General features: G+C 41.4%; 1 protein-coding gene across 1 annotated transcript; it reads right to left on the bottom strand.

The window, feature by feature from the left end:
- Window positions 1-786: 786 nt before the first annotated feature.
- Window positions 787-1,901, bottom strand: Sst (somatostatin). The gene is made up of 2 exons (XM_026389418.2): window positions 1,764-1,901; window positions 787-999 (listed from the first exon to the last, which is right to left on the bottom strand). Exons 1-2 carry the CDS (start codon window positions 1,899-1,901, stop codon window positions 787-789), a joined length of 351 nt encoding a protein of 116 aa, XP_026245203.1.
- Window positions 1,902-11,155: the final 9,254 nt, after the last annotated feature.

Here is an 11,155-nt window from a genome sequence, read left to right as displayed (position 1 = left end):
CCCAACACACTGGTTTCTTGAAACCTATAATATTCCCATGCTGAATTCTTATAATTAAAAATAAAATTTTCCCCTAAGAGAAAATTGTAGGAGCTTACTTTTCATGCCTTGATTGTTATTTAGCCTCTCTTTTTTTTCAGTTAGAGAGGACTTTCTTTTATAGAAAATGTTCACCAACTAGAAACAAATTTTAAAGCTAGAAATTTTCTTTAACTATTTCAACCAGCTTCTTTCCTCAGTTCCTAAATGATTTTACTCTTCCATTTTAAAGTGACATATTTTACATATGCACCTGGTGGATAGTCAGATATTTCAGTTTGCAAACCCATAAATACTAATCTTCATTTTGATAATACAATGTTTTTTTAAGTGTATTGAATACGTAACTGAAATTTATGGAAGTCCCTTCTGACATTTATTGTTAGATTGAAGTTTAATTTAGTTGTTTGAAATTATTTCAGTTTGAAATGACCCAAATTATAAAGGTATCATTTAAAACAACCTTTGTTGCCACAGAGAGTTTTTAATAGATATTAGTGAGACCTGGCATGTATTATCTAAAATAACTCTGCTGAAACCATGTTCATCGTGTATTATTGCACAAAACGATTTGCTCAATAAGAAATCAAATTCTCGTTTTCCATAATTTCACCATAATTTTATTTGATATTTACAGTCTTCAATTTCTAATGCAAGGGTCTTGCTGTGAATTTGGGATGGGGAAAAGAGATGGGGTTTGGAGAAGAGGGATCAGGGGTCTGATATAGACAATAATAATTAATAAAGCTAACAGGATGTGAAAGTCTTCCAGAAGAAATTCTTGCAGCCAGCCTTGCGTTCTCGGGGTGCCATGGCCGGGTTTGAATTAGCAGATCTCTGCAGCTCCAGCCTCATCTCATCCTGCTCAGCAGCCTGGGACAAATCTTCGGGTTCCAGGGCATCGTTCTCCGTCTGGTTGGGCTCAGACAGCAGCTCTGCCAAGAAGTACTTGGCCAGTTCCTGAATGGGGCAAAAGGAGAAGGGGAAGAGAACAATGAAAAAAGAAAAAAAATGGGAAATTTTAGTTTGGAAAACAAATTTAGTCACATTCAAAAACTAGTTTTCACAGTTGTGCACTTTTATGACACCTAAAATCAATTAAGGAAAAAATAAGAGTAATTCCTATAATCCCCAAGTTACACAAAAAGGTTTCTGCAAGTGTTCTGCCTCTGTGGGCTTAAAAACACAATGAGAAATTGTAAATTGATAAAAGCCACCTTACAAAATTATTGTGCCAACCTTTTGTTCAATTCAATTTCCATAACGTGAACAACAAACTGGAATTGTTACTGCCGTTTTTACAAAGTTAACTGGGAAAATGGGACCTTTCACAGTCTCAGGTTTGCTAGGTCTGCAGTGTCCCTTACTGCATGCCCGATGTATGAAAGTCTGCGTTTCAGCACCTGGGTCAGCACTGGGAATAGATGCTGGCATTCCTTTGTGCTCAAATACCCAGGTTTCCGAAATTTCTTGAATGCCAGTAAAGAACTCACCTGAACTGTGACCAACTGCCCTGATCAGAAGAAGGAAGAAAAGGTACGAGAGAATTCTAGACTCTGAAAGTTTTCCTGAGAGCTTTGGTTGCGGAGGGATTCTGAAAAGCACCCGAACTCTTAAGGAGAACCAAACACCTGTTAAGTTTAAACCCAGGGCTCAGGAGCAGGACTTAGTAAGGTCCGGGAATCCGGGAGGAGGGAAAGAAGAGGTCGGGGGAGTTTCCTTACCTGCTTTCCTGCGGCAGCAGCCAGGGACTTCTGCAGAAACTGACGGAGCCTGGGATCCGAGGGTGCGCCGGTGACACCGCCCAGGGCCAGGACGATGGAGAGCGCGGCCAGCGCGCACTGGAGGCGGCAGGACAGCATCTCGGCTGTGGTGCCGGGAAGCAGAGCTGGAGAGCAGTTGTTCAAACTGCGGATCCGCAGGCTGCAGCAAAGGCTCTGAACCTCGCGCCTTCCGCAGCGGCTTGTGTGCTCCCTGCCGTCTCCCCACCTTTTTAAACTCTTCCTCTGACGTCAGGCTAGGAGGCGCCCCCAGATCTCACCAGCGCTTTTACGCACCATTAGCCTCGTGAAATCAATCATAAAAGTGAGGGGAGGCGACACAATCTAAAGTGGCTTACTTTTTTAAAAAAAAAATTAAAAAAAAAAAAAAAAACCCTGCACACTCACAGGCACACACAATTCAACATGCCAACAATCTTTTATTTTCATTAAGTGCTACCAACATACACATTCTATAATTTCTTTTGCACGTGTGCACGTGTGCGTATTCAACTACACACAAAAGAAAGCCTCAAACTCAGCCCTTGAGGGGCAAATACACGATCACAGATGTGCACACATAAATGTACACAGATTACTCCACTTATCATCCATTTTAAGAGGCCCCAAAATGTAAAACTACATGTGTATGGGTAAGATTCAAAATCATTCCTCTAAGAACAGATTAGAGAGTAAAATATGGACAGTGGCAGGACTGAAACATTCTCTACCTCCATTTCTTATGTAAAAAATCTTGTAGAAGAAGATTGATGGATTCTGAAAGAATTTCACTTTTTTCTATAATGAAGGCATCCTTGGCTCACCCTCCCTCCTTCTTTCTTAGCCACTGAGAGACTTCTAGTCTACCTGCCTATCTATTGTGAAAGAGAGAGAGAGAGAGAGAGAGAGAGAGAGAGAGAGAGAGAGAGAGAGAGAGATACACATGGAGAGAGAGGCAGAGAGAGACTGATACAAAGGAAAGGGAAGAGATTGACTTCATTTTGGTTCCTAGGAACTTGGAGCTAGAAAGCAACCTCTGAAATTATCTAATAAATTCAGAATTTGAATTTCTAAGGCTTAGAGATGGGCAGTAAGTTGCTCTGGATCCCATACTGCACAGTTGGAGCAAAGACAAGTCCTCTACATTCTAGGGCCAGGGTTCTTTCCTTGCAACTCTGGAGTTTTCTAACATTCTTGACCAATAAGAGCAGTTCTAGATCAGGAACTCTGGGATAGACATATAAAATTCCAGGACCTCCTAGACATGTGTGACTAGTATTTTGGGTTTGTATGTTGGGAAAGGATCAACAGGCTGTCAATCCAGTCTACTCCACCTTCAATCACAAAGGAAGTTTAGAAAAGCTATCCTAGAAATTCAATTGTAGTCAGGTTGATTGTTTGCTGTTCAGGTTAGAGTTCTGGCAGCTTTTTTTCCAAAACAAAATCCTTATCAAAGAAAAGTTACCTAATTTCCTGGCATAGACCAGATGATCCCTGTTGGCTCTTCAAGGTATAGTATTTTCTGAGCTTCAAAACTCAATATTAGCTAAAATAAATAATAAAATAATAATGCTACATCTCCAGAAATTGAGTGAGGCAGAGAACTTGTCCAATCCTGTTATCAGTAATGCATCATAAATTAAAATATTCTCAGTATTCAGACCTAAACTACAGTATTCAAAGGTGGGAGGGGCTGTGAAATGTCCTGATTGGCTTGGATATTTGTAATCATTTCCTTTTATGTCTGTAAGCCAAGGAAAAGAAAGAATACATGGTAAGGAATGTCAAAGTTTCTAGAGCTTAAAAATTCCAGGCAAGGCCAAGCACAAAGGCAGGCATTAAAAAGTTACTTACATGTTGAAATGCTCTGGGAGAGCAAGGAATCTAGACCCACAGAACTCAACCTTAGGAAATACATGCTGTGTTCTCTATTCATCCGGGAGCTCTCCCAGGACCCCAACTGGGGACTCAGAATCTAATTATATCAGTCCAACTATCCTGAGACACCTCCCTCTGATCTCTTGTCTCCTCTACTGAAGTCTTGGCTTTTGGAAGCCTCACAAATTACAAGAGGAGAGTTTTCTTTAGACAGGAGGCAACCAAAGAACAAATAGCAGCCCACCATCTTGCTCTATGCACTGAAATATCTTCTCCCTCCCTCTCCAAACTCCTTTTTTTCTCCTTCCACATCCCTCTTCTTCTCTATATATTTTCTCCCCTCTCTGATTTCTTTTCCTTCTCAGAATCATCACTCTCACACTTCCTCACTCAATCCTCCTTTGTCTTCTCTCTACTCCCTATTGGGAGTTGCTTTACTCAGTCTCTTGTTGAAGTGCTGAAATCAGAGATGATAGAACTTTTGAATTTTTTAAAATAATTCTTGGATTATGAAGCTGACATCATCTTTAAAGAGGAGTCAGAACAAAAGGGAACAAAATTCTTTCTCAAACAACTGAAAGTTTTTCTCCTTTTCTACTAAATCTTGGCATATAGGTTGGCTTAGCTTTAAAGAACTTCAGATTTCTTCAACCTGAGCCCTCTGCATTTAGCCCCCAGGGCCCCTTTCCCAGATCTCAAAGGTTGGGAGAAGAAAATTGTTTGTGGCTATACTGAGAACTCTATTTCCCAGATCATGGTCACCATGAATTGCCTCCCCGTACCCTTATGCAGTCCTTGGTGTTCAAAAAGCACTTTCTCATCCAGTACTTTAGTGTATTCAATCCTCATCTCTCAAGGGCAACCTGAGGTCCTGAGAGCAGAGTGCCTTGCACAAGACTGAACAGAAAGGAAGTAACATGGTCAAAAGAGAATGTTACTGCACTATAGGATGCTTCGCCCTCCCCTGACTCAGAGACAGAGACTCCTAGCTGAGTAGTCTGCAGTCTGGACATAAGCACATCTAGGAAGCACCCAGAATTCTTTCATACACAGATCCTCTAGCCAGGATATGACTGCTCATCTCCCTTGTGGAATGTACATCTGGGGGGTGACTATCTGCAATATAAGGAGAAGAAACTCAGTGATAAACAATTAAATCTATGAGCAGACATAGATTTCAATGTTAAGCAATGAAGAAAAGAAGAAAGCACCTATACAGAGATCTGGGTTCGAGTTTGGTTCCACCACGACTAGCTGTGTGACATCTTCTCTGGGCCTTACATTCCTCATTTGCAATAATAAAGCCTCAGGAGGTCATTTTGTGGTCTGTTCCAGTCCTGATCATTTAATCCACAACTTAAATTTTTGGAAATAAAAAGATTAATTAGAGTGTACTTTGATGTTACATGCTGTTGTTTTTCTTGAATTGAGGTCTTTGTATTGGAAAAGAATCTAGTTTTTATGTAATATGGGGAAGAAGACTGGATGCAGAGGACCTTTGACAGGGCCTGTTATAAAACTTGTCCCCAACTCTTGCTTCTGCTACTGACTTGCCCTCCCCTCTATGAAACTTGGCTTCTCCATTTGTAAAACTGATCACTCAAAATTCTTTCTACAAATAAGCCTGGAAAAGCTCTACTATTTGAGATGCCAAAGGTATAGCAGTGAACTGGAGAGATAAAGTTAGGGAGGAAGACTAACTAAAACACATTAATTAGCATATGCTCAAATTTATAAGGGTTAAATCAAGGTATAGAGCATGATGGTGGATGAAGGACCCCTCTGAGGAGGAACTCTTTGAGCAGAGATATGAGTCAAATGAAGAAGCTCGTCATAAAAACATCTCAATAAAGATTTCCAACCCAGAACCTAAGGTAGCATCAAGGCAGAAGAACTAGAAGAGAATGAGGGAAGCAGAGAGGTCTAAGAGATGAAGTCAGCCAAGCATGTAGGGGCCAGATCAGAGCACACTGGAGGACTTTGAGCAATGGACTGCCCTAACTCAATTATCTTAAAACAATGTCTTCTGCTCAGTGGAGAATTAACTAACTATATAGAAGGTCAAGAGTAAATGCAAAGAGTAAACTCAGAAATCTAAGAACCATTGAAGACAGAAGACAAGCTGGGGGGGCGGGGGGGGGGCGGCGGGAAACATTCTCCCTGCACATACCTTGTATTCTCCCATGATTCTCCCATGTCCATCTGCACATCTGTTCCCTCTTCCTGGAATATCTTTGACCCACCTCTGACAATTGAGTTCATACAGATTATTTCTGTTTCCAAGAACCTGTCACTTAGAATCAATGTGACCCTATCCTGTGCCCAAATGTGTGCCTTTTGCACCTCTGGGAAGTGACCACAGATCACTTGATGCTTCTGTTCCTTCAGAGTGTGTATGTCTTATTCATAAACTAGAGGCTCATTGAGGACAGAAAGCTGTCTACCATGACTGCATTCTCCTCAGAGACCTTAAAAATATTAGACACACAGTAGTTCCTGAAAAATGATTGTTGAGTTGAAGACAAACTTCTCCCCCCTTAGACATGAAGACTCTATGGATTCCATAAGGAGGAAAAGCATGGGGAGCACCAAAGTTACTAAAGAATAAATCACTTGACATATTTTATGAGGACTCCACAATCCTAGGTGGCCCATACCTTCATGTACACATCTCTCTTGATCTCTTAGTCATCTCTGAGCTTCAGTAAGGAAAAAAAAAAAACCTGAAACAGTGCAAAGTGATTGCTTTTAATATAGTCATAGAAAACATAAGTCTCCTCAGAGCAATTGGAAAGCCTAGGGAGGAAGCATCCATGGGCCACTGAAGTAGGCATGTGTTCCAGGCATGTACAACAGTGAATAACTGTGCTAACTTGCCTGTTAGTTGATCATGTGTGTTGACATTAACCAAATAATGGAGTGGAGGCCCCAGACACATAACTAAAGTGTAGCTGGGCTGATGTCAGAGCTCTTTCTGCCACTCTAGCATATCTTCTCAGAGAGAAGAGAAGGTAAGTAAGAAAACACTTTGCCAAACTCTTCTCCTAGTTTTCCCTTCTCTTTTTGGATTCATTGGCCTCTTTAGAGCTTCCCAATTGTTTCTCTGGCTTATTCTTAGAGCCAAGTCATGTTCTATCCCACTGTGCCACCCAGAGCATATATCCCACCTCAGTGTTTATCTTCCTCCTTAAAACATGGTATTAGATCAGAGATCTTCTAAGAGCCTCCCCAGTGCAGTCAGCAAAGGAAGGAATCATCTTGGCCAGAACCATCCAACTATGGTTTGAGACATGAGGCCAGGATTCAATGGCCTGGCTCCCTAGAACAGTACAGAGCAGATGGAGAAGTTCCTCTCTGATATGATTCCCAAGACTTACACTCTGAGGCTGTATGACAGAAGCCACATAAATACAAAAGTGTCTCATGAGTGAAAGTACCCGTGCAAAAGCTTTAGATTCCTCACACTCCAACTTCACATCAGGGTTACCTGAGAAATATTAAAAGCATAGGGGTTTGGTTCTCACCTGCAGAGATTTTGATTCTTGGGTCTGGGTTGGACTCAGACATCTCTATCTTTTAGAGCGTAATTTGAGTCTGCAACTGGAGTCCCATCATCCTGGGAAACCATAGGGTCATAAACCACTGCCCACCATGGTTCCCTATTGCCTTTGTTCTGCCACTTCTCCACTCTCCATTACTATTTCCTCTTCCTACTCTCTACTTTTTTCCTTTTCTCTTCTCTGCCTGCTTGATTTTACTTGTCTTCTTATTTACTTTTCTGGTTTACATTGTCTCTTCTTGCTCAACCACAACCTTCCTTCTCTTTCAGGGAACACCAGAGGCAAGGGGCTTAGCTTTGCCTTGCTGAATCCAGAGCATTTACTTCACTGGCTTTCCTGATGCTTCCCCAAGCATTAAGGACACAGGCAAGACTGGAGTCAGAAATGAACTTACCCCCAGGCCAAAACCTTAAAATCACTTAGCTCTACCCCTCAGTTTGCATATAGGAAAACTGAAGCCAAGAGAAGGAAAGGGTCTCTCTCCAGGCCATATAACTAGTATCAGAGTCAGAATCTCTAATTCCCCTAGTTCTATGTTCTTCCTATGACACAAGCACACTGTGCATCTTCTTGTAAACCTTCCACCCAAGTGGTTGAAATCATGCATAAGATTGGCAGCTCCTGTCCTCTTTATGTACCCATGGTATGCCTAAAGCAAAATCCTGCTTCTTGGCAGGGGTATCATCCCATGGAGAAGTTTGGGGAATGTGAAGAAATTTGGAAATCTTGGGTTGGGCTTTCAGGCCTTGCAACTCTGCCCTTTTTGTGCACTTCTTAATCTTACAAAACATCCAGACCTGCTCTTCATTACTATGCTGCCATGCATGGGCTGCTTCAGCACAGGAGGGTGCCCTGTTAGGCTGAGCTCTCCTGCCCTCTGCTGGCTTGATTCATAGAGGACAACTTTATCTACAATTGTCAGGCAGGGTTTTTTTTCATTCTCTCTTTTACTAACTTTTTAAAAGCATCCACAATGTGGAAGACACAGTCCTTGGTGCTTTGAGTTTCAATGAAACATACAAAATTAAAAAAAAAAAACCTCTTCCTTCAAACAGTCAGTCCTTGGACATTTGTGTCAGATGATGTCCCCAGTATTCAGAGACAACCCAAACACAATCTTTGGCTTCAAAAAGAAGTTGATGTTTGTGAAATTATGCACATTATTGTTCTGAGCCACAGAATTAAAGAATTAGCACTAAAAGGGACTACAAACACCTCTAACAGTGTTACTCATGGCTTTCCCAAATTAGGTCTAGAGCTCCGCGCATATTGCAGGGATTCTACTTCACTGACAGGATGCTGCCATAGTTTTGTATGCATAAAGCACTCAAAGGTGAAAGAAAGTTCAAAAAGAGCAGTTCTAATACAAGCCTTCCTCTGGTATATAATCACATTGTCCCAGTGTCATGAACCTGCATTTACGATTGATGTCACATTTATAGCTAATGTCAAAGTTCGCTGGTGTAATCTCTCTCTCTTTTTTTAAACCTGAATATCAACGAAATCTCCCTTCCTTTACTAAGTTACCCTCTGGCCAGGAGGAAGGGAGAGTCCCCAAGGAGATCTTGCATGTGTTGCGTACTCCCTCTTGTGTCCATTTAATGCCATTACTGCTGTGCCTGGCCAGAGCTCCTTTAGTTGAGTTCAATCACAATGTTGTGCCCAAACCAAGGACACTTCCCTAACCTGCTGCTCTTTCCATGCTGCTGTAAATTGCCACACCAGAGTTCCTTGCACTACTGGCTTCCAAGCTTTGTGATGGTATATGAGAAAGATATTTCACATTATAAACCAGTGCGCACATGCAAGCCTGCACACATTTGTCAGAACAATACTTACCTTTAATACTTGTAAAAGACATCAATACTTCATATTCTTTTGAATTTGTACTGTTTTCCTTTGTCATTCTGCAACTAGCTATGCAATTTGCTGCTGACTTGTAAACCTGAGTTGAAATGCACTGCCCTGGACCAGGGCCTCCCTGCAATGCAGTCAGCTGGACCCTTGGCATTCCTAGGCCACTGTTCTCCATAAGGAAACCTGCCCTGCCTTCCTGGAATGCTGGTGTTTATCTCTTCTCTGCCTCCATTATTTTAAAAGATCTCATTGCAGGGCTGCTTAAGTCTCTGCTTCATAAAACAGCAGTGTTTACCAACTGTAGTAGACCAAATGGTGCCCAAGAAAAAAGGCACGTCTGCATCCTAACCACTAGAAGTTTTGAAAGTGACCCTATTAAGAAAAAAACACTTTGTAAATGTAACTAAGTTAAGGATCTCCAGATGAGATCATCTGAAATATCCACATGGGCCCTAAATCCAACAACAAGCATCTATATAAGAGACAGAAATCAAAACACAAGCAAGAAGAACAGACTATGTGCAGATGAAGACAGAAACTGAAGTGATACAACCGTAAGCAAAGGAAACCTGGAGCCACCAGGAGCTAGAAGAAACAAGGAAGGATTCCAGGGGAGAGCCTTTGGAGGGAGTGTGGCTCCACTGACACCTCAATTTCTGATCTCTGCCTCCCAGAGCTACATGAGAATACATTTCTATTGTTCTAAGCCACCAGTTTGTGTAATTTATTTCAGTAGCCAAGGAAAATAAATATAATAATCACACCTCTCTTTTCCCTAAGCTCTGAGGGGACATGACAGAGCTGGTTTGGGTCAGTACTACTCCTTTGTGTACTCAGGCTTATTCTGCCAGATGCTTTTTTCCCAAAGATTAGACTTTACTAAGGGAGTCTTGCAATCTCTTTTTGCAACTGGCTCCTGTTGCAAGACATTACCCCATCCCACCCCCTTTAAACCTACATGTCTTAATCAGCTAAACCTCAAATGTGGTAGGTTGGAATTTTTCCCCAAGAGTTTCCTCAACTTCCCCTTGCATCTGCTGTTGATCCAGGCTTAGCCCAGCAGTGGAATGGTAGTTTGGGCATGATGAGAACGCTGGGAGTGAAATGCTTTGTCCCAAGCTGAACAGAGAATTAGTGGCAGGTGGATGTTCATTTGCATGCCTAACAACATAAATATGAAGAGTTTGGGGGATTTTCCCCATTCCAATTGCATTATGGGAAATTTACTCTTTAGGGAGATAAGGTTGAACCTGCATTCCTCAGGAAAATTGTGCATCTAATCAGCTTTGTACCTGTTTATATCACCATCTGCTTCACTTGCTTAAGGGGAATCATTGCTCTTTCTCATTGACCTAGCTCTGAACTTCCTAATCATAAAAACTCTTGGATAAATTGGTGAGCCAATGCTGTGCCTTGGGAAACAAATACCATCGACCAAGCAACATTTGACAGCAGGAATCATAGGGAAACAGATGTCAGCTTTGGGTTCCTAGCAAGAGGATTGTTCAGCAGAAAAGCCATGCTCTCAGACCCAAAGAGAGACAAGATGAGTTCCAGCAAAAAAAAAAAATCCCTGCAACATACAATGAGTGCCCAAGAGAATGTCCCTGTCCCTTCTGGTCCCTAGATGCCATCTAGAATTGTGTCTTTCAGAAGCGAATCCCCATTTTCTTCTTCAAAAAAGAGGCTGAACATTTCTGTACACTCTTGACAACTTCATAGAATTGATGAAAAAAAACTAAATGTACCCTGTCTTCCTAGAACCCAAAATATAGAGGGGCAGAATTACACAGTTAATTAATCCTGAAACAGGACAGACATCCTGTCTTTTGTTTGTTTGCTTTTATTATAGTAATTACTTTATTGCCTATCAATAGTTTCCTTTTTTCTTTCTTTTTTTTTTCCCCCATGTTTGGCTCCTTGTAAAAAGGCTTTCTGTGTTGCAAAGGGCTTTTCTCAAAAGCAGAGACTGCATTTTTGTCTTGCTTTACCCAGAAAATTGCCTGGAATATACTAAGTGCTTGTAAAATACTTGTTAAACACTGAATGAAATGTTCACTC

Source organism: Urocitellus parryii, chromosome 2, assembly GCF_045843805.1.
Source record: "Urocitellus parryii isolate mUroPar1 chromosome 2, mUroPar1.hap1, whole genome shotgun sequence".
Lineage (NCBI taxonomy): Eukaryota > Metazoa > Chordata > Mammalia > Rodentia > Sciuridae > Urocitellus > Urocitellus parryii.
Note: the sequence above shows the minus strand (reverse complement) of the source record. Positions and strands in the feature narration are given on the sequence as shown.